Source organism: Perognathus longimembris, chromosome 8 (genome assembly GCF_023159225.1).
Source record: "Perognathus longimembris pacificus isolate PPM17 chromosome 8, ASM2315922v1, whole genome shotgun sequence".
Classification (NCBI taxonomy): domain Eukaryota; kingdom Metazoa; phylum Chordata; class Mammalia; order Rodentia; family Heteromyidae; genus Perognathus; species Perognathus longimembris.
The window spans coordinates 63,129,417-63,153,491 of NC_063168.1; the positions used below are offsets into that span (position 1 = coordinate 63,129,417).

Consider the following 24,075-nt stretch of genomic DNA (forward strand, 5'->3'; position numbering starts at 1 on the left):
TTGAGACTTAGTATGAGACAGTTTTGGTTTCTTTTTGTTTTTAGTATGACAGGAGACTGGGCTATAATTGTGGCTCAGTGGTAGATTACCTAGTAGTTAGTGGTAGATTATCTAATTAATAGTCATGCAGCCTTGAGTTCAAACTCAAGTAAGCACCAAAAAATAGTACAATTCAATATTTAGTAATCATTAAGATGGACATATTTTGGCATAAAAATAAGGACATTTGTATAATAAAATGTACCCTAGAAAGGAAATGCAATGAAGTGGATAAAAAGCATTGATAAGCTGTGCATAATTGTATGCCCTGGTAGTCCACGCTACTTTGGAGGAGACTAAAGTAGGAAGCTCATTGACACCAGAAGTTCAAGGTTTACTCAGGCAACACAGTGATATACAACCTACCCTACCCCAAAACATTTATAATGTATATTATAATATCCACAGATAGAAGATGATTGTTTACCAGTACATTATTTATTATTGTAATTGATAGGATATAATCTATGGAAAGGCTCTAGTCATGTTTTTGACAACATTGGGTGTTGTTTTTTTTCAGAGCTGAGACCAAACTCAGGGTCTTGTACTTGCCAGGCAAATGCTCTTCTAAATCCCTAATCCTGACACTGGATTTTTTTATTTATTTTAATTTTTTTTGGTGGTGTTACTGGAATTTGAACTCAAGGTCTCATGCTTGCTCACCAGGTGTTTTACTGCTGAGCTATAACTCTCTTTATTTTGAGATAAGCTATTTTATTCTTCTTGCCATAGCTTGTATGATCTGCATGTACCGTTACACTCAGCTTCTTTCATTGAGAAGGAATCTTAGGAACTTTCTGCACAGGCTGGCCTAGATCTCCTGATTTTAGCTTCCCTCGTAGCTGGGATTATTGGGGCATGCCACTTTGCCTAGCTATTTGTTGAGAGAGGCCTTGTGAACATTTTTCTGGGCTGATTTAGAACTGCTATTCTTCTCATCACAGGCTCCTGAGTAGCTAGGATTGTAGCCATGTGCCACTGTGCCCAGCTAACATTGAACATTTTAAGGAACTGTGATTGGAAATAGTAGTTAAAGGAAACACTTAATTGCTCTGCTTTTGTATGTATTATTTACTGTATCCTACAATACTTTTCTTCACACTCATTTAATGAGTGTTTCTATGCATAGGGCATAAGCTAATTTGAATGTACAGGTCTGATTGATTCATGGGTACTGATTTACATGTGGCTTTCTTTTTAGCTTGAAAAGAAGAGACATTTGTGCACAGGTACTTGAGAGCCCAGGTGATCAAATATTGTCTTGGCCCTGCCTTTGGATTTTTATCTAAGTCTAATGAAGAGAAGGAAATAAAAGGTTGTAAAAACAAAACCTGTGTTTTCTCAGCTCCTTTTTGTTCCTGGTTCTAAATTTATGATTCTCTTCATTCATCCCTGCTACCATGTGTGAACTTTATTTCTTGAGCTAGAAACATCTGTCCCATAGCCTAACTATTCCCGAGGGTGTCTAATCCTCCTTAAATTAGGTAATCTCCCTTCCCACTCCACTTTTGGAAATTAACTTTTTCAGTTTTCCTTTAAAAATAGTTTTGTTCTCCCATCTAAAAAGTAAGGCTTTATGATAAGCCTTCCTTTTCTTAAGAACTCTCCCCCTTCCAACCTTCCCTGCTCTTCCTCAAACTACATAAATCACGAGTCACCTATACTTTACTTCTCCCTTACTGCCTAATCCACTTCAGTTTGACTTTTGCAGTCACCACTCAATGACAAATTGCCAAAACTAATAGCTTAGTTTGTGTGACATTTGGCCATGATAACTTCTTGAAACTTTTAACTCTTTGTCCTGATTTTTCTGTTTCTATTCTTCTCTTGTTTTTAATATAATAAACCTACTTTATTACACATGGTTTTGACCTAGGAAGGTAAAAAATAAGTAGATAACTAAATAGAAAACAAATAATTTTTTAATTCCTATGCAAAGCTTAGTTGATGCAAAGAAGTCCTCAAATCAGTCCTGTATTTCTATTAGTTGTGTTGAAATAGTTGCATGACCTGTTTTATTTTCCTGATCTTAATTTTGTGAAAATCTGCCTCTTCCAAAGCAAATGGTAGGCAAAGAATAATATGATAGTTAATGAATGTGTTTTTAAATGCAGGGATGATGTGAAAAATCTAGATTTGTTGATAGATAGGCGGCATGGGCATTGGGTGGTATTATGAGAAGAATGAATCCAGCAGCTGCAGTGCAGTGCTGAATTCTGTGCAGCCTCAGCGTGTGTGGTTTGCCTCAGCAGTGGTTCTCCTTAGAACCATAGACATGTGAACACCAAGGGTCTACTGTACATTCTTTCCCAGGATAATGCCATTCACTGGCATAGTTACAACTCTTCCCAATCTCTGATGACTACCAAATCTGGGTCTCTAATGCAAAGGCAGTTCTTACTGTTTCTTGGCCATCTCTGCCTGGATGTCTTTGTAAGGCTGTCAGGATAGATATGTTCATAATTGAGCATTCTCTTGTTTACCTTCCCTAAAATCTACATCCATATTTTCTTAGAGCTTCTGTTTTAGTTAATGTTACTTCTCTAGTGGTGACAGTCCTTTATGTTGTTGCCTAACTCATTCAAAAAGTACTATCAGATAAAATTATAAAAAGAAGATGAGGGCTGGGAATATGGCCTAGTGGCAAGAGTACTTGCCTCGTATACCTGAAGCCCTGGGTTCGATTCCCCAGCACCATGTATATAGAAAATGGCCAGAAGTGGCGCTGTGGCTCAAGTGGCAGAGTGCTAGCCTTGAGCAAAAAGAAGCCAGGGACAGTGCTCAGGCCCTGAGTTCAAGGCCCAGGACTGGCAAAAAAAAAAAGAAGAAGAAGAAGAAGAAACAGCAGCAGCAGCAGCTTAGGGGCAGTGCCCAGGACTCAATGACTAGTTTAAAAAAAAAAAAAAAGGGATGAGTGACTCATATCTGTAATCCTAGCTACTCAGGAGGTTGAGATTGAGGATTGCATTTCAAAGCCAGCCTGGGCAGGAAAGTCCATGATTCTTTTATCTCCAGTTAACCACCAGAAAACTGGAAGTGGTACTGTGGCTCAAAGTTGTAGAGCAGTAGCCTTCAGTGAAAGAGCTCAGGGACAGCACCCAGGCCCAGAGTTCAAGCCCCATGACCAGCAAAAAGAAAGAAAAAAAGAGAAATTGTAAGAAGAAACCTCAGTATGTGAAATAGAAAAGCCGAGTTGTCTTCGTTATAATTGGTATATCTTCCTAACCTGTATCCATCCTCTGCATCACCCATTTTATCTCCTTGGAAATTCGAGAACTCCAGGGTGCACCGTTGGAAGATTGATGAGCTGCTTTTTCTTTCTTTCTTTTTTTTTTTTTGTGGTACTGGGGTTTGTATTCAGTGCTTCGTGCTTGCTTATCTGGCTCATGCTCTACCACTTGGGCCCTATCTCCAGCATTGTTTTTTTTTTTTTTTGGCCAGTCCTGGGCCTTGGACTCAGGGCCTGAGCACTGTCCCTGGCTTCTTCCCGCTCAAGGCTAGCACTCTGCCACTTGAGCCACAGCACCGCTTCTGGCCGTTTTCTGTATATGTGGTGCTGAGGAATCGAACCTAGGACCTCGTGTATCCGAGGCAGGCACTCTTGCCACTAGGCTATATCCCCAGCCCTCCAGCATTGTTTTTTGCTGGCATTTTGGAGGTAGAGTTTAGAGAGCTCAGGCTAGGGTCAAACCAAAATCCATCATATCTCAGGAGCCTCCTAAGTAACTGGGATTGTAGCTGTGAGCCACCATTCCTGACTAAAGATTGATGGGCTTCTTAAAAACTTACGGTTAAGTGAATAATTTTGAAATCACTTTGATAATCAGTGTCTTTATAGACTAAGTATTTTCAACCAGTTCTTCTCTAAGGCTCAAAAACTTCCTTTATAACAATGCCTTATCTATATACCTTTACAGTGTTGTAAAGGCTAGAAGGCAGGAGAATAAAATTGGTAGTGTCACTATTCAAAGCCTTAGTGAAGATTTACTATCCATGTTGCTAATTCCTAGCTATCCTTATGTAGATGGGTGTGTCAGACATTTGATGTCTGATGCCATTAAACATTCTTATCACAATTAGCTTCTTTTGCTTACCCACACAGTTATGTGGTAAAATATAATAGATAAAGCCTATGATGTCTCACCCTTGCAAATTAGCCTACTTGGTTGGGAAGCTAAGAATGGAAGGATTGTGGCTCCAGGCCAGTCTGGGCAAAAAAGTTCACAAAACACCTTCTCAACTCAAAACAGTGAGGCTGCCTGTAATCCTAAACTATGTGGGAGGCTGAGACTGGGAGGAGGATGGTTTCAGGCCAGCCAAGACAGAAAAGTCTGAGAGACTCCATTTCAACAGAGGGAAGCTGATCATGGTGGGGTGTACCTATCATCTCAGCAACTATTAAATTCTAAAATAAGTAGGTCAAAACACACATGTGCTTGGGCAACAAATTACTCATTAAAAATGTCTGGAGAAGTCACTCAGCAATAGCACAAAGTCCTGAGCTCAAACCCTAGTACTACCAAAAGAAGATGTAATAGATGAAGAATGATGTAATGTGAACAAAATGTGATATAATATGAAGAAATAATGATGTAATTTGAAATAAATAATATGTAACAACAAATGATATAATGAGGAAGGAGCTGTCCTTATAAATGTGTTTACCAATTTTCTGTTGCTAAATAAATATGAGATACAGTCATATTTCTAAGCCATTAAAACTGAGGTTTAGATCCTTGAGCACACTGAATTCACTGTGATAATAGCACTAAGATAATAACCTCCATGGGAGCTAGTCAAGTAGTTATTCTAGTGACAACCTCTACAACAATGTTGTTATCATATCCCTTCTTGTCTGTGTTTTGTCAACTGGTCTGTACAAATGCTTTTTTTTTGTTTGTTTGTTGTTGTTACTGGGGATCGAACTTTGCCACTGAGCTACATCCCAGCCCCAGTACAAATACTTTTGTTCTTAAAAATACTATTATTTAAATGATTTGGATAAATAGATGAGCTATTGAATGGTCTTTAAATATAATACTGTCTTTCTGCAATATTATGATCCATGGTTTTGGTTAGTAAGTATGTTAGTACAAATTTGTGAGGCTTCTATTCTTTTTTTTTTTTTTGCCAGTCGTGGGCCTTGGACTCAGGGCCTGAGCACTGTCCCTGGCTTCTTCTTGCTCAAGGCTAGCACTCTGCCACTTGAGCCACAGCGCCACTTCTGGCCGTTTTCTGTATATGTGGTGCTGGGGAATCGAACCCAGGGCCTCTTATATACAAGGCAAGCACTCTTGCCACTAGGCCATATCCCCAGCCCAAGGCTTCTATTCTTCCTGACTGAACCTAACCTCAAGATTTTTAGAAAAATATTAAATTTTGAAAAAAATTCTTTTGCTCATCCTGAGCCTTGAACTCAGGGTACTGTCTCTGGGCTTTTTTACTCAAGGCTAGCACTCTACCACTTGAGCCACAGCTTCACTTCTGGCTATTTTGGGTGCTTAATTGGAGATAAGAGTCTCATGGACTTTACTGTTTTGGCTGGCTTTGGAACCCAACCCTCAGATGTCAGCCTCCTGATTAGCTAGAATTACAAGTGTGAGCCACCAGTGCCTGGCTGAATTTTGGGTCTATTCACAATCAAATAATAAATTCAGGTTTCAAAAAATTGCTGCTCTTGCTATTCCTAGATTATGCAAGCTGTTGAATACACACTATGTCGGGTCATACACTGGATTATGATTAGTACTTTAAAAAATACTTGAAAAAGCATTTTATGAGTGAGGAATCTGAGACTTGCAAAGGTTTAGATAACTCTTCCATTTTTATAGCTATGAAAGTACGTGAGTGGATATGAATGAACCTCAATCCTTCAGATATAGCCCCCTGAGGTGCTAGAATTGCAGACATGAAACACAAGCATCTAGTTTTCAGATAAATTTTTACCTAGGTATAACAACATTTCCTTTGATTTCTATAAGAATGAGTTTGGGCCATGAGTTTCTTTGCTCAGTTATTTGCTGTGAAATGTGTGATTGTTTCTTTTAATTAGTTGGGCGGTTAAGGCAAACACTATTACAGAACAACGTCTCCTCCCTTTCCCCAAAAGTAAATTTTGCCTGTGCAGCAGAAGCTCTGCATTGTTTTCTGTTTGAAGTGTGAGTTGTTGAAAGGGACAGACATTCCTACTCCTGAGCTAAGGGCACTAAGATAAGCTGTCATATGTACTTGTTATATTATTAATGACACCATATTTTTATGTTACAGATGGCTGAGAGCTAGCAAGGAAAATACAGGACCATGATGGCTCAGTTTCCCACAGCTATGAATGGTAAGCAGCAGGATAAGAAAGATAAGATTAGATAAGAAAGATTTTTTTTTTTCCTATAATGGAGGTTCATCCTGTTTTTGTAGATACTTTTCCTTAACCTTATAAATGCAAAACTTACATATTTTTGTTGAAAATACTGAGAATGTATTTCAGAATACTGCATGTATATCTCTTGTTAAAATATTATGCAGTGAATCCCTCATCTTGATGTAAGTAGGCTATGCAATATCATCTGAAATATGTCTTTGGCATTAGAAGGTAAGAATAACATACAGGTATGTTATGTTGTATGAATATGACCTAAAAGGCATAGTGCTATTAGGTGAATATTAAAGATGCTGGTAGCATAGGACAATTGCAAACAGGTAAGCCAATGCAGTTCACTTAATAGTACACAAAGAAAGATGAACTTTTCTCTTTAAAGAGAACTAAACATGTCTACTTATATGCTTGTATAAACTGAAATATTTTAAAAGAGAATATTTAGGTAATTTATATAATGAAAAGTTTTCAAAGCCTTTTTTCTAATCCTACTTATAATTCTTTCCTCAAATACAAATTAACTACCCTTTTATGTCTGAAGTCACTCTGCATATCACATAGAGTTGAGAAAATTTTTAAATCACTGAAGAAATATAGAGTTTTAAATTTTGTGGTACATTTCATTAGCTAATTTTCAGTAAATATAGGATATAGGGAATAAAGTCAGCAATTCTTTAACATTTTAGTTGAAATGGTAACATCAAAGAACAGTTTTCTTGGGCTGGGAATATGGCCTAGTGGCAAAGAGTGCTCACCTCATATACATAAAGCCCTGGGTTCAATTCCCTAGCACTACATATATAGAAAATAATGTGGCTCAAATGGCAGAGTGCTAGCTTTGAGCAAAAAGAAGCCAGGGACAGTGCTCAGGCCCTGGGTCCAAGGCCCAGGACTGCCACAAAACAAAACAAAAAACAGTTTTCTTTTGTGCCAGTACTAGAGCTTGAACTCAGGGCTTCACATTCTCCCTCAATTTTTTTACTGATTAAAAAAAAGCTTAAAATAGGCATATTGTGGCCCAAACATGTACTTAAGCAGGAAGCTACACCCTCTCTCAAAAAAGAACTAGAGGAAGTAGAGCTATGGCTCAAGTGGGAGAGGAAGGGGAAGAATGACAAAAGGAGTGATATTGATCAAGATTCACTGTACTTATAGACTGACCTGTTCACCTGTTTATTTGTTTTGTTTTTGTTGCCAGTCTTGGGGTGTGGACTCAGGGCCTGAGCACTGTCCCTGGCTTCTTTTTGCTCAAGGCTAGCACTCTACCACTTGAGCCACAGCGCCACTTCCGGTTTTTTCTATATATGTGGTGCTGAGGAATCGAACCCAAGGCTTCATATATAAGAGGCGAACACTTTACCACTAGGCCATATTCCCAGCCCTGACCTGTTCAATTGTAACCTCTTTATACAACTAAAAATAATAAAGAAAAAATTTTAAAGAATTGGGTCAAGGTTATGATATGACTACTGTGTCATACTCTATCACTACAGTTTGAATTTTACAAAAAACTAGCACTTAGTCAATAACTTATTTTTGATTATTTTTTATTGTTATTAAGGAGTTATTACAAGGTCAGGTAATGAGTATAGTGCTTCTTAGCCAATGTCATCTCTTCCTTTGCAGTATTTTTTTTTAAATTCCTGAAGACAAGCAATATACTGGAAATATAAGCAGCTACCAACAAATGACATAAGTAGTTTTCAGTTGATCATAAGATTGTTTTAGATATGAATCCATATGATTTTTTTTTTTCTGATCATGGGGTTGGAACTCAGGGCCTGGCACTGTCCCTGAGCTCTTTTGCTCAAGATTCACACTGTACGGCTTTGAGCCATAGTACCACTTCTCTGGTTCTCTGGTGGTTAATTGGAGATAAGAATCTCACAGACTTTCTTTCCCAGGCTTGCTTTGAACTGCTGTCCACAAGTCTCAGCCTCCTGAGTAGCTAGGATTACAGCAATGAGCCGCCAGTGCCCAGCTAGATATGAATGCATATTATTGAAAAAACAAGTATTAAAAAGAAGAAAAGAAAGCACTGGAGGCATGGCTCACTTTCAAAGTGTCTGACTAGCAAGCTTGAGGCTCTGACATTAAGCCCCAGTATTGCAAACCTGCAGGAAAAAGAAAAAATAAAAGTTCTTTCATAGTTTAGCTAAATGGACCAAAAAACTTTTTGGTCCATTTAGAGCTAATTTTTGTATATGGTACATCAGGTTCTTTTTCTTTTTTATATGGCATCTAATTCTTTTAGCACTGTTGGTTGAAAAGGCTTTCCTTTTCCTCATTGAATTTTTTGGCATTATTGAAAACCAACAACGTATTTGTTGGTCTATTTCTTTTTAATTATCATCAAAGCAGATAATTTAAGATTTACTTAAGCCTAAGTAGATTTTAACAATACTTACCACCTTAGGCAATTACTTCATATCTCTGCCTTTCCTTTCTCCTCTGAACAATAATGATGATAGTTGTTTCATAAAGTTCTTGCATGACTTAGTTGAAGCAGTACATATAAAGTTCCTGGAAATCGTAAAATTGATTAAATGTTATCTATTGTTATTTTGCCAGTCTAATAGATAAGTGATAATATTTGGTGTTATTTTAATTTTTGTATACTACATATTACATGCTATCTTTACAAGGACCCTTTGGAGTTAGATTACAGAATTTATAACTAAAGTACAGAAAACAGGATATTTTATCCATATATATTGGGAGATTTGTATAGCACACAGAGTTAATGTGGAGTCAGGTGACCCAGGTTTTAATCTCAACCCTTCCACTTATTACTTGTGTGAACTTGGATGAGTAACTTTACCCCCATTGGTTTTAGTTTTTTTAATCCATAAATCTGGGACAATAATAGTGCCTTTATAGAGTGGTGGTAAGAGGTTAATGTTTTAGGTCATATAAAGTACCTGGGGGCTGGGGATATGGCCTAGTGGCAAGAGCGCTTGCCTCGTATACGTGAGGCCCTGGGTTCAATTCCCCAGCACCACATATACAGAAAACGGCCAGAAGTGGCGCTGTGGCTCAAGCGGCAGAGTGCTAGCCTTGAGCAAAAGAAGCCAGGGACAGTGCTCAGACCCTGAGTCCAAGCCCCAGGACTGGCCAAAAAAAAAAGCATATAAAGTACCTGCCAGATTCAGACCTCAGTAAAAGTGAACTATTTTCATCTTATTTTTGGCTGGCCATGGGGGCTTGAACTCAGTGTCTGGGTCGTGTCCCTGAGCCCTTTTGCTCAAGGCTAGCACTCTATCACTTTGAGCTACACCACTTCTGGTTTTCTGGTTCTTAATTGGAGATAAGAGTCTTCAGGGACTTTCCTGCCTGGGCTGGCTTTGAACTGGGATCCTTAGATCTCAGCCTCCTGAGTAGCTAAGATTACAGTCGCGAGCCACCAGCACCTAGCTACTCTTATCCTTGTTATCCTTTGTCATTTTTCCAAAGCTATAAAGTTCTAACTCAATTATATAACTATACTACTTGGTTAGTCACAAGAATCCTGACAAGTTTATTTTTTAATAATGTGATAAATCAAGTAGAGTTTTACTACATCTGTGGTATATACTTAGAAAGTGTGTAGGTTTAGCTATTTTGGGTCCTTAGATCTTCAGTACATCTGTTTCTTTATTTGTAACTCTACTTTTAAAGCTTCTCTTTATCTGGGTGCCAGTGTCTCATGTCTGTAATCCTAGTTACTCAGGAGGCTGAGATTTGAAGCCAGACTGGGCAGAAAAGTCTGTGAGACTCTTATTTCCAATTAACCATCAAGAAATCAGCTGTGAAGGGGTGGCTCAAGTGGTAAAGAACCAGTCTTGAGCAAAAAAGCTAAAGGACAACTTCTAGGCCCTGAATTCAAGCCTCACTTAGCACATTAAAAATAAAAAACAATTTCAAAAAGACCTCAGAGATAGTATAACTGTATGTGAACAATAGACAATTTAAAAATTGCGAAGGATCATCATCATCGTATTTCCTCAAGTCCTCATCCTGTCTTTCTTCTTCTTTTTTTTTTCTTTCTTGTTTCTTCTTTTTTAATCCAGACATCTGGTCAGCCATCTTTGGCCAATCCTGGGGCTTGGACTCAGGGCCTGAGCACTGTCCCTGGCTTCTTTTTGCTTAAGGCTAGCACTCTACCATTTGAGCCACAGCGCCACTTGTGGCCGTTTTTTACATATGTGGTGCTGGGGAATTGAACCTAGGGCTTCATGTATACAAGGCAAGCACTCTTGTCACTAGGCCATATTCCCAGCCCCAGCCATCACTTTTAAGTGTTTGCCCTGTGCTGATACTCAACTTGTTCTAAGTATAGAAAGGCAAACACACAAAGCCCTTGTCCTGCAGGGCTGATAATCTGGTAGAGCAAATGTTCAGAAAACAATTACAGCATCTTCTTAAGTGCTCTCTGAACAAGCATGAAGAAGTCTCTTGAGAGTCTGGCAAGGGAAGCAATTACTACGATCCAGAGGTATGAGGACCTCCTGGGAAAGGTGACATATATCTACCTGAGACCTTGAAGAATAAAGTTTTGAAATGGAATGCTGGGTAAAGAAGCTCTGTGGTTGATAATTTTCCTAGCACGTACAAGACCAAAGATTTGATCCCTAGCACTAGAAAATAAAATTACCTTTTCTGGTTAATTCCAGCCTACCCTTAACTTTTCATTTTCTCACGTTCATATGGATATGGTAGCTAGCTAACAGTTCATAAGTGCACCTAGAACATCTATTCCTTCCTTGACTTTTCATACCATGATGTTTCTGTGTGAGTGGAGTGCTTTTACACTGCCTTTTTTTTTTTTTTTTTTGCCATTTTTGGGGCTTGAACTCAAGGCCTGGGCACTGTCTCTGAGCTTCTTTTGTTCAAGGCTAGCCACAGCACCACTTCTGGCTTTCTCTGTTTATGCGGTACTGAGGAATCAAACCCAGGGCTTCATGCATGCAAGGCAAGCACTCTACCACTGAGCCAAATTACCAGCCTTACATTGCCTTTGTATGTGACAAAACTTAAGCTACAGTTCAAGGCTCACCACAGTTTTAATCTTTCCTGTAGTCATTCCCAATGCTTCTAACAGGATTAGTATAGCTTACATGTATATTTCTGTTTAGGATTCTTTCATAGATGTACTCTGTAAGTGGTGGTAGTTGTTTTCTAAGTGTGAATTATATGAAGGTGGAAATAATATTTTACTCGTCTTTTTATTGCCAGTATTTATATAACTTGTTCCAGTGAGTGGTATATAGTTTTTATACAGTAGATGTTAATTGAGTGAATGAATGAAAAGCTGTAGTGCTATGCTATATATACTTGATAGAGCTCTACTTTTTGTGTCACTCAGACATTAAATACTATCACTACATGCACATTTATGATTCATATTTGCATTTGAGAATTGATCCTATCATACACACACTATTTTGAGCAGGTTATAATTTCTTTTCTTTTTATGTTTTAAGGAGGGCCAAACATGTGGGCCATTACTTCTGAAGAACGCACTAAGCATGACAAACAGTTTGATAATCTCAAGCCTTCAGGAGGTTTCATAACAGGTTTGTGTTTATAATTAGCTATATATTCTGTTGTAATCAGATTTGTATTATTGCACAATAAAATTGGTTATCAGACAGTTCTAGAATTTAAAAACTTTTTTCTAGAATAAATTTGTTGTTTTAGAGTTTGGATCTTTTCTTGAATCCTAAATCATAGTCAGGAGTTTATGGTTATTAGCTAGTTTTATACTGAATACTATGATTATAAGTTTCTTATTTATTTCTTACAGCAGATCCATTTCCTAGAAAATGATCTCAATTTTTCTCCTGGAATCTCTTTTTTTTTTTCTTTTCAAATTTTTATTATCAAACTGATGTACAGAGAGGTTACAGTTTCATACGTTAGGCATTGGATACATTTCTTGTACTGTTTGTTACCTTGTCCCTCATACCCCCCTCCCTCCTCCCCCTTTCCCCTTTCCCCCCTCTCCTGGAATCTCTTTTCTATCTTTTGAGGTTAATGTTAGCCTTTGTCTTGCAGAAAGACCACTAGAACCAAAATTTGGGTGTCTTCCAATTTTTTTTTTTCTAGAAATGAAACTTTTATTTTGGTGCAAAGCATCTGATGCTTTATCTATAGTAAGTCACAATAATAGTAACTATATTTTTGTTTGAATATGTACTGTATTTCAGATGCTATGATAGCATTCTTTTTTATTATTTATTTATTTATTTTAATGTTTTGTTTTGTTTTGTTTTGGTTTGGTTTTTTTTGCCAGTCATGGGCCTTGGACTCAGGGCCTGAGCACTGTCCCTGGCTTCCTTTTGCTCGAGGCTAGCACTCTGCCACTTGAGTCACAGCGCCACTTCTGGCCATTTTCTGTATATGTGGTGCTGGGGAATCGAACTCAGGGCTTCAAGTATACAAGGCAAGCGCTCTTGCCACTAGGCCATATCCCCAGCCCCAAGCATTGTCTTATTTGGCTTCACAATAAGCCCTGTAAGGTAGCTGCTATTGCTGTCTGTATTTACAGATAGTAAAATTGAGGCTTACAGATGTTATGGAACTTGTTCAAGGTTATAAAGATGGTTAATATTGATAACTTTCATCATGAATTTTAAATCTATCCTCTTAACCACTGTAGTTTAATGTTATTTGTACTCCTACTTTAAGAACTACCTTACTAACAGTACATCTAGCCGCACAAGCATAGACATGTTCCTATTAATGTCTTTTGTTGTCTCAGTATTCCAAGGATGATGCAGAGTGCCAAGAAAGATAATTGCATGCTCTAGTTGTGTTATAGGAGAGAAACACTGATCTTAAGGAGCCTACTATTTTGTAGCAAACAATAAAGCAAAATTATTCTTTGTTCTACTGGAAAATATTATCGTATTTTTTACACTTATTCACTTAAAAAGTCTATTCTGAAAAGGAACACAGGAATAGAGGAATTAGGGTTTTACATTCTTGGTAGACACAGCAGGACACATATAGCAGCCTGAAAAAAACCAGAGGAGGACTCTATCCTAACATTTGATAGGTTGGTTGGTTGGTTGGTTTGGTTTATTTTGTGTTGGTTTTTGTTTTTGTTTTTTTGGCCAGTCCTGGGCCTTGGACTCAGGGCCTGAGCACTGTCCCTGGCTTCTTTTTGCTCAAGGCTAGCACTCTGCCACTTGAGCCACAGCGCCCCTTGAACCCAGGGCTTTATGTACACGAGGCAAGCACTTTTGCCACTAGGCCATATTCCCAGACCCGGTTTGTTTATTTTGTGCGAGTACTCTGACTGGAACTTACTCTCTACCAGTTAAGCCATGCCTCTAATCTGGCATTTGTAATGGAGTCTTAAAGACTTTTCTGCCCTTGCTGGTTTCAAACTGTGATCCTCTGGTCTTGCGCTCTTGAGTAGCCAGGATTACAAGTCTGAGTCACTGGCACCTGGCCATTTGGAACTTACTACATGGAGTCTGTCTAGGAAATAGTGTTTTTAACTATGAGTTTTATTAATGGAATATTATCAAGTAAGACTCCTAGTTATGAAAGATCTAAGATGAACAGTCTAATTTTTTATCACTGATTAATACATAGCATCAGTTATAACTTACATTGTCCTAAGACATATACATCTTATTGAAGTACCATAAATAATTTTATATGTATAGTTATACTTTAATTAGAATTAAAATTATAAGCCAAAAACATATGCCTATTATTATTCAGAGGCATTGGGGTAATTTTATTTACTAATGTACAGCTTGTGTTTTTGTTTTTGTTATCTTCAGGTGATCAAGCACGTACTTTTTTCTTACAATCAGGTCTACCGGCTCCTGTTTTAGCAGAAATATGGTAAAATGTTTTTGTTTTTTTAAATAGACCTATTTAGATATCTAATGGCCTATTGGTGTTGTCATTCATAATAGTGTTAACATGAAACAATTTTTATTTGTACTCTATTGTTAAAGTTAAGAATATTTCTGCAACTTTTTGGAAAACAAAATGAGCAAATGATTAACAATTATTAGGGTTTTGTTCTGTAGAACAATTAGTTTCATTAGAATTTCTTTTTATTTTTTTCTCCATATTTTTATTAGCACTAATTCATTGTACCAAGGGAGTTTCATTTTGATGTATCCATATGTGTATATAATGCATCTTTTCAAGCTAGTCTCAATAAGCTTAATTATTCCGTTTTCACACATGTACCTAAAGTATTTGTACCATTTCTATGCTCCTTCACCTTCTCTGTTCACCTTTCCTAGTAGGAGCCACACTCCAGCAGAACCTGTTTTATATTTTACATTCCTGTCATTCTTTTGTGTGTGTGTGTTTTGTGCCAGTCTTGGAGTTTGAACTTGGCCTGGGTGCTGTCCCTGAACTTTTGTGTTTATGGCTAATGCTCTACCACCTGAGCCACAGCTCCACTTCTGACTTTTTAGTGGTTAATCGGAGATAAGAGTTTTATGGCTACCCAGGCTGGCTTCGAAATGCTATCCTTAGATCTCAGCCTTCCAAGTAGCTAGGATTAACAGCATGAGCCACTGGTGCCTGGCTGTGTCATTCATTTAAAAATTATGTTAATTGTTCAAAGAGATTTCACCATGATTTCATACATGCATATACAGTATTTTAATCAGAGAGACCCCTCACCTGCCCTCACTCCTCCTCCTCACTATTATTGAGCAGCTTTCAGTGAGTTTCATTTTGCTATTTTCAATTACAAATGCAATGTATTTTGGTATTTAGTTTCTAAGATTTCAAAGGAAAGAACATTTTTTCCTTTCCTGCATTATCATTAAGAAGTAACTCTATAACTTGTCAGAATGTCAAAATCTAATTTCTGTTATATTGTAGTAGCTTTGTTTATTTCATCATATATAAACTCCCAGCTAGCCCTCCTACTAAAAAAAGAAAAAGATTCTCTATAATACATGTAATGTGTCTATTGCAGAGCATGGGGATGTATGGGGTTTGAATTCAGGGCCTAGGCACTGCCCTTGACCTTTTTTACTTAAGGCCAGTGCTCTACCACTTTACCCACAGATCCTTTGGTGGTTAATTGGAACTAAGACGATCACAGTTCAATGCCAGCCTAAGCAGGAGAGTCTGTAAGACTCTTTTTTTTTTTTTTTTTGGCCAGTCCTGGGGCTTGGACTCAGGGCCTGAGCACTGTCCCTGGCTTCTTTTTGCTCAAGGCTAGCACTCTGCCACTTGAGCCACAGCGCCACTTCTGGCCGTTTTCTGTATATGTGGTGCTGGGGAATTGAACCCAGGGCCTCATGTATACGAGGCAAGCACTCTTGCCACTAGGCCATATCCCCAGCCCCTCTTTCTTTCTTTCTTTTTTTTTTTTTTTGCCAGTCCTGGGCCTTGGACTCGGGGCCTGAGCACTGTCCCTGGTTTTTGCTCAAGGCTACCATTCTGCCACTTGAGCCACAGTACCACTTCTGGCCATTTTCTACATATGAACCCAGGGCTTCATGTGTATGAGGCAAGCACGCTTGCGACTAGGCCATATTCCCAGCCCTGTAAGACTCTTATCTTCAACAAACTACACACACACACACACACACACACACACACACACACACACACACACGCGCGCGCGCATGCGCGCACGCAAGAAGTAGAGCTGTGGCTCAAGCCCCAAGAGCAAAAAGAAGCTCAGAGACAGCACCTAGGCCCTGAGTTCAAGTCCCAGGACTGGGGAAAAAAAATCTCATGCCTGGTTACAGTTTTCTTTTTTGAAATATGTAACAACCCTTATCCCATATTTTTTCTCTGTAGAATATTCTTCTTCAAAGCATACACTCAATATCAGACACATAGCATATATTCAATAAATAGCTGAACAAAAATTATTGGACTAAATTTAGAATTAAAATTCTTGAATGATTTCTTTTTAGCTATACTAAGAGAATTCCATCCATTGGTCTCCAGATTCTATATAGATAGTTTTTGCTTAGAGGCTATTTCTGGTCAATCATCTCTCATTCTTTTTTTTTTTTTTTTTTTGCCAGCCCTGAGGGTTGGTTTCAGGGCCTGAGCACTGTCCCTGGTTTCTCTTTGCTCAAGGCAAACACTCTACTACTTGAGCCACAACGCCACTTCCAGATTTTTCTGTTTATGTAGTACTGAGAAATCAAACCCAGGTCTTTATCCATGCAAGGCAAGCACTCTACCGCTAAGCCACATTCCCAGCCAATATTCTGGTCAATATCTCTTAATGTGCTGGTTTTAAGCTTTTTGTTATTCATATTTATATATATTTAGTTTAGTGATGAGATCTACATGTAGAATGCTATGTTCTTATTGAATAATACTGGTTCTCTTCACCACCTGGCATACCTCATGCTTCTTTTAGGGCCTTATCAGATCTGAACAAAGATGGGAAAATGGACCAGCAAGAGTTCTCCATAGCTATGAAGCTCATCAAACTAAAACTTCAAGGCCAACAGTTGCCTGTGGTTCTCCCTCCCATTATGAAACAACCCCCTATGTTCTCTCCATTAATTTCTGCTCGGTTTGGTATGTACTTAATAATTTAATAACCTGTATAGGATAGTTGAGCTTGCGTAGTAGACATAATACTTGGGGATCAGAAAAGGATTTGCTAACACAAAGTGATAATCTTCAAACACAAGTTAATTTTAATGTCTAAGACAAGAAATATTAAATTCAGAATCCTAGCCAAGATGTATATTTGTCCCAATTTTCTAGCAACATTTTGGTTTATATCTTTTGTTCTGGCACTTGATCTAATCAGTATCCCCTTTTACGTATTTCCCAGGTGGGTAGTAAATTATATGTCCTCCCTCCCATTTTAGGGTACAGCTAATCCTAAATACTATTCTTTTTTTTTTTTTTTTTGACCAGTCCTGGGGCTTGGACTCAGGGCCTGAGAACTGTCCCTGGCTTCTTTTTGCTCAAGGCTAACACTCTGCCACCTGAGCCACAGCGCCCCTTCTGGCCGTTTTCCATATATGTGGTGCTGGGGAATTGAACTGAGAGCTTCATGAGTAGGAGGCAAGCACTCTTGCCACTAGGCCATATTCCCAGCCCCCTAAATACTATTCTTAATTTTTTTTCTCTGATCTCATGGAAATAGAAAGGAGAATTGTGGTTACCAGAAGCTAGATTACAAGTGTGAGCTACTGGCACCTGGCTAAAGCATTCTACTTTTGAAGAAAGTAATATTTAATTGGAGATAGTAACTTAGTTTTAGACACTATGGAAAAAGGGACTCTTTAACTGATTAGTAGCTATTTTCTTAGTTTATACAGGGCAGAGTAGTAATGTTAAAAGCAGTAGTGCCCAACACTTCTGGGCACCAGTGGCTGATGCCTGTAATCCTAACTACTTAGGAGACTGAGATCTGAAGATCAAGGTCTGAGGCCAACCTGGGCAGGAAAGTCCATCAGACTCTAATCTCCAGTTAACCACCAAAAAAATCAAAAGTGGCTCTGTGGCTCAAAGTGGTAGAGCACTAGGAAAAAAGCTCAGTGACAGTGCCCAGGCCAGGCCCTGAGTTCAAGCCCCATGACTGACCCCCCCCCCCCAAAAAAAAGCAGCAGTTTATTGTGTCCACTTCTGCTTCAAGCTACTTTAGTACATATTTTAGAGTAATTTTTCTTTCTTTTTTTTTTTGGCCAGTCCTGGGCCTTGGACTCAGGGCCTGAGCACTGTCCCTGGCTTCTTCCCGCTCAAGGCTAGCACTCTGCCACTTGAGCCACAGCGCCGCTTCTGGCCGTTTTCTGTATATGTGGTGCTGGGGAATCGAACCTAGGGCCTCGTGTATCCGAGGCAGGCACTCTTGCCACTAGGCTATATCCCCAGCCCTATTTTAGAATAATTTTCTTACGGTTATTTCTGTAAATATAATGACTGCTTACTATATTGTAACATGCTTTTTATCATGTGTTTTATAGTTTATTTTCTCACACTGAAAAATGTGTTTTCTTTTATCTTCAGGGATGGGAAGCATGCCCAATCTGTCCATTCCACAGTCACTGCCTCCAGTTGCCCCTATAACACCCCTGTCTTCTGCAACTTCAGGGACCAGTCTTCCTCCCTTAATGATGCCTGCTCCCCTAGTGCCTTCTGTTAGTACTTCATCACTACCAAATGGAACCGCCAGTCTTATTCAGCCTTTATCCATTCCCTATTCTTCTTCAAGTAAGTGTTGAATCATGTGAAGAAACTGTTGTATTTGTGTTCAAGTAGATATAGATTTTCTTCTTTGGGTTTAATGTGACTTTTTCCTTTTTTTTTTTTTTAGCATTGCCTCATGCATCATCCTATAGTCTGATGATGGGCGGATTTGGTGGTGCTAGTATACAGAAGGCCCAGTCTCTGATTGACTTAGGATCTAGTAGGTATGACTCCTTAACACTTGTAACTTTTTATGCTTTAAATAACAAATATTTATTTAATAAGTTCTCAACTTATCTAAATTTTATATTGCAGTGGCCAAATGTAAGTACTTAACTCACATAATCTATTTTTTTATTTTTAGAAGTATTAAATGCCATTTTTACTTTTGAAAAAATATTTTATATAAACTAAAAAATATTCTCCTACATTTTAGTCAACTTTTTGCCCCAAATTATGTAGTTTTCTTTTAAAACCAGAAACAAAGTATATGTGTACACAGGTATTTATTTCTCAAAATATCTGAATCATTGTGCATTATTCATTTCTTTCTTAAGTAAATACTGATGATTTAGGGTATCTTTTCTTTAATAAGTTTCAGAAAGCATATAATCATTATTCATCATCTCATAGAAATCATCATGTTCTTCATTTGCAGTGTTAACCTTGACTCAGCACAGCATTTGTATCAGAGCTTAAACACTCACTAATTTGGGTGTTTATATTTTCTTTAACCTTTCTGAGTCATAGTTTACCCATCTAAAATATGAGGATAGTAATATCTTTTAAGTTTGTTTGGAAGATTCAAAGAGATATTTGTAAGCCTTGCCATATTATGTCTTCTTGATATATTGTGTTCTATCCTTTATATGGTATTTGCGTTACTAAGAATGATTGCTAGAATTTAAATTTTTGAAAAGTGTCAAATGAAAAATCATTTACTGTCATTTTATATAAGACGGTTCTTAGTGTCTTTTATAAGGTTTAAGTACATTCACTTAGTAAAAAATTCTTAAATATGTTTTGTTATAGCTCAACTTCTTCAACTGCTTCACTCACAGGGAACTCGCCCAAGACTGGAACCTCAGAATGGGCAGTTCCTCAGCCTTCAAGATTGAAATATCGGCAAAAATTTAATAGTCTTGACAAAAGCATGAGTGGGTACCTCTCAGGTAAGCAGCAAACAGTGTTCAACAGTGTGGAGAGTTAGTCTTTTATATGTTGACTTTCTTTGAAGAACTGTTATTTGAACTTGTCCTTTGCAGCCTATCTAAGTTTTTAACGTTCAAGGAATTTAGAAGGCATTTGATAGGTTGTATAAGAATTCAAAGATGGATTCAATTTGCTTGCTTTCTTTAAAGGTTATCTGTGTGTGTGTGTGTGTGTGTGTGTGTGTGTGTGTGTGTGTGTGTGTGTGTGTCAGTATTTGGGTTTGAACTTCAAGCCTCACATTTTCATTCAGCTTTTTTTGCTCGCAGCTGAGATGAACTTCTCTGAACTCATGTTTTTATTTTCTTTTTTCATCTTAACAAAAGTAGATTGAAAAGACATGTTGAAAATGTTTCTATCCTAAATGCCTATCAACAGGAGAATAGATAAGTGAACTGTGACCTATTTGTATAACAGAATGCTTTACAGCAGTAAAAAACAATGAACTGTATATACAACAAATTCTCATAGGTAGTTTAAAAGTGATCAGTATAGAAGAGAAAGTGATAACTCCGAGAATATAGAAGAAACGATTTCACAGATGATATGATGTTTGAGCTTGATTTTAGAGGAGAAATAGACTAGTTAAAAATAGAGGGATAGCATTAAAGCAAAGGAAATAGGATATCCTAAGAATTGGTAAGAATCTATGTGTTCAAGTGAACTTTTCTTAGTAGAGTACTCTCCTGGCTCTTGGAGGCCTTTTGTATTATTCAGACTTTGCCTGCACTCAGTCCTCCAGCATCTGTTTTTTTTTTTGTTTGTTTGTTTGTTTGCCAGTCTTGGGCCTTGAACTCAAGCCCTGAGCACTGTCCCTGGCTTCTCTTTGATCAAGGCTAGCACTCTGCCACTTGAGCCACAGCGCCACTTCTGGCCATTTTCTATATATGTGGTGCTGGGGAATTGAACCCTGGGCTTCAAATATACAAGGCAAGCACTTTTGCCACTAGGCCATATTCCCAGCCTCCAGCATCTGTTTTTAACCACTTATATTTCCCTCCCTCCTGTCTGTCCTAGTGTCTAATGCTAAGTGTTATTCTTAAATTATTTTTGTCCAAGAGCTAAAACATTTTGAATTTTTTTTCCAGTTCTGAAATAGCCTTCTATTTTTCATGATTAGAAGAATCTTCCTTTTAATGCAGGGACCTCCTCAAATCTCACTTTGTATGTGAAATCTAAAGAGTAATCAGTTGAGTGAAGCAATAAGCTATTTGTAGTGTTTTTCTTTATATAATTTCTATTAAGTGGTCAGATTAAAAAAATAGAATGATGTCAGGCACCAGTGACTCACATCTATAATCTTAGCTACTTAGTAGGCTGAGATCTGAGAATCATGGTTCAAAGCCAGTCCGGGCAGGAAAGTCCATAGACTCTTATCTACAGTCAACTACCAAAAAGCTGGAAGTGGAGCCAGTGCTAAATGGTAGAGCACTAGCCTTGAGCAGAAAAAGCTGAAGGACAGCACACAGTTAAGTGCCAGCCCCAATGTGCATGTGCACATGCCCATGCCTGTGTGAACACACACACACACACACACACACACACACACACACACACACACACACACACACACACACACACACACACACACACACACACACACACACACACACACACAGAACCAGGCACCAGTAGTTCACAGCTATAATCCTAGCTACTCAGGAGGCTGAGATCTGAGGATTGCATTTTAAACCAGTCCAGTCAGACAAATCCAAGAGACTCTTATCTCCAAATAACCAGGAAACAAACAAAACTGGAGGCTGTAGCTCAAATGGTAGAGCACAGTCACAAATGAAAAAGGCAAGCAAGAGCTTAATACCCCACATTCAAGCCTCAGTACCAGCACAAAGAAAGAAAAAAAAATAATGTGAGAAAGCTTTGAAAGTTGTAAAATACAAACATCATTGGAGCTTTGCTTAGCAAGTCTTCTAACTTGTTAGCTGTGTTTTTTTCTGGCTTAGTGGCAAGCAGCTGTTGCAGGGGAAGGCAGTACGTACTCTTTTGTGTGCAGAGTTGTGAGATAGGCCCGAACCAAGGCTAAACCCAGAGTAGAGGCTGGCTCTTCAGATTCTCATGGCCAGTCACCTAGAGGTGAAGATTGGGTACCCACTTAGCCAACAAGAAGAGCATCCTTAGAGAAGCTGCATGACTTTTATCCATGGCCCAGTAATCCCGAGGAGTGAGTGCGCCTCTGAAGCTCACAGGGATTTTCTGACCTGGAGTATATATGCTTGGGTAATCTATGGGTCTGTTTCCTGGTATGACATTCCAGTTCAGGAAATGTATTTCAAAAACATCTTTTATTCCTAAAGGAGAGAAAAATTGAGCAACTTACTATGCATAGTAAGCACTCAATATAAGTTATTATTGCCAAATGCTATCACATAAATGCCCCCTGAACTTTAAATAGTGGAGAACTAGATTCTAACTTGATTCATTCTTTTAGCACATACTTATTTTTTTTATATATATATATTTTTTATTATTCATTGAACATAAATTTTTTTTACAAGGTGTTGTGCAAAAAGGGTACAGTTACATAGTAGGGCAGTGTGTACATTTCTTGTGATATCTTACAATCTGTTTTTCCATCCCTTGTCTAGGTCAGGTAGACCCATATGCAATATACAATGTATCAAGCACATATACAGTGTTCACAGACTTGGTCTCTACTGTCTCTCCGTCTCCCTTTGTTAACAGTCATATATCAGGGAGATCATGCCCCTTTGTTTTCTGTGTTCTAGGCTTGTCTCACTCAACATTATTTGTTTGAGTTCTGACCATTTCCCTGCGAATAACAATATTTCACCATTCCTAATCGCTATGTAGTATTCCATTGTGTATAAGTACCATATTTTTTGGATCCATTCATCTGTGGAGGGGCATCTGGGTTGTTTCCATATTTTGGCTATTGTGAATTGTGCCGCGATAAACATGGAAGTACAAATGTCTTTTTGATATCTTGGGTTTTGCTGTTTAGGATAGATGCCTAGGAGTGGTATGGCTGGGTCATAGGGTAGGTCTATATTGAGCTTTTTGAGAAACCTCCATACTGTTCTCCAAAGTGGTTGTACTAATTTGCACTCCCACCAACAATGGAGAAGGGTTCCTCTTTCCCCACAGCCCCTCCAGCATTTGTTGTTTCCTGAGTTCAGAGTATAGGCCATTCTAACTGGGGTGAGGTGGTATCTCAGGGTTGTTTTTATTTGCATTTCCTTTACTAGCAGGGATGTTGAGCATTTCCTCATGTGTTTCTTTGCCATTTTTATATCTTCTCTTGTGAAGTCTCTCTTTAGCTCTTTTGCCCATTTCCTAATAGGTTTATTGGGCTTGGAGGGGCTTAGTTTTTTGAGTTCTCTGTAGATGACAGATATCAGGCCTTTGTCTGTTGCTGTGCTGGTAAATATCCTTTCCCATATCGTTGGCTGTCTTTCTATTTTGGTGGCTATGACCTTAGCTGTGAGAAACTTTTTAATTTGTAGTAGTCCCATTTGTTGAGTCTTTCCCCTATTTGTTGTGCCCCTGGGACTCTATTCAGGAAGTTCCTTCCTGTGCCTATAAGTTCTAGTGTCTTTCTTACTCTGTCCTTCAGTAGATTCAAGGATTCAGGTCTGATATTGAGGTCCTTGATCCATTTTGAGTTGATCTTGGTGCATGGTGATAGGCTTGGGTCTACTTTGAGTTTTCTGCATATGGCTGCCCAGTTCTCCCAGCACCAGTAGTTGAAGAGGCTATGTTTATTCCATTGTATGTCTTTAGCTCCTTTGTCGAATATCAGTTGGCTGTAAGAGTGCGGTTTTATTTCTGAGTCTTCAATTCTAATCCACTGGTCTTCCGATCTGTTTTTATACCAATACCATGCTGTTTTTGTTATGATGGCCATGTAGTAGAGCTTGAAGTCTGGTATGGTGATACCTCCTGCACTATTTTTTTTGCCTAGAATTGCTTTGGCTATTCTAGGTTTTTTGCTGTTCCATATGAATTTATGGATTGGTTTCTCTATTTCAGTGAAGAATGTGGCTGGGATTTTGATAGGTATTGCATTGAATTTGTATAACAATTTGGGCAATATGGCCATTTTCACTATATTGATTCTGCCTACCCATGAGCATGGGAGGTCTTTCCATCTCCTTGTGTCTTTGATTTCCCTTATTAGATTTTTGTAGTTTTCATTGAATAGGTCCATCACGTCCTTGGTTAAGTTGATCCCTAGGTACTTTATTCTTTTTTTGGCTACTGTAAATGGAATTGTTTCCATAATTTCCTTTTCTGTTTGTCTATTGCTGGTGTACAGAAAAGCTGCTGACTTT

The 24,075-nt window shown here is 38.3% G+C and overlaps 1 protein-coding gene and 1 long non-coding RNA gene across 6 annotated transcripts in view; one reads left to right on the plus strand and one right to left on the minus strand.

The window, feature by feature from the left end:
* Window positions 1-24,075, plus strand: part of Itsn2 (intersectin 2) — a 120,848-nt gene that overhangs the window by 13,464 nt on the left and 83,309 nt on the right. For 3 of the 5 annotated variants that reach the window (XM_048353326.1, XM_048353322.1, XM_048353323.1), the window contains exons 3-9: window positions 6,306-6,370; window positions 11,875-11,967; window positions 14,191-14,254; window positions 16,770-16,933; window positions 18,377-18,580; window positions 18,684-18,780; window positions 19,589-19,728. In XM_048353326.1, coding sequence (XP_048209283.1) covers window positions 6,340-6,370; window positions 11,875-11,967; window positions 14,191-14,254; window positions 16,770-16,933; window positions 18,377-18,580; window positions 18,684-18,780; window positions 19,589-19,728 — 793 coding nt within the window. In that variant the 5' untranslated portion in view covers window positions 6,306-6,339. Of the gene's footprint in view, window positions 1-6,305; window positions 6,371-11,874; window positions 11,968-14,190; window positions 14,255-16,769; window positions 16,934-18,376; window positions 18,581-18,683; window positions 18,781-19,588; window positions 19,729-24,075 lie in introns of those variants that run through there. The other 2 variants (XM_048353324.1, XM_048353325.1) reach the window with 1 other exon arrangement.
* Window positions 9,257-9,683, minus strand: LOC125356684. Its single transcript, XR_007211948.1, has 2 exons — window positions 9,552-9,683; window positions 9,257-9,333 (listed from the first exon to the last, which is right to left on the minus strand). It is a non-coding gene; the product is annotated as an uncharacterized LOC125356684 (long non-coding RNA).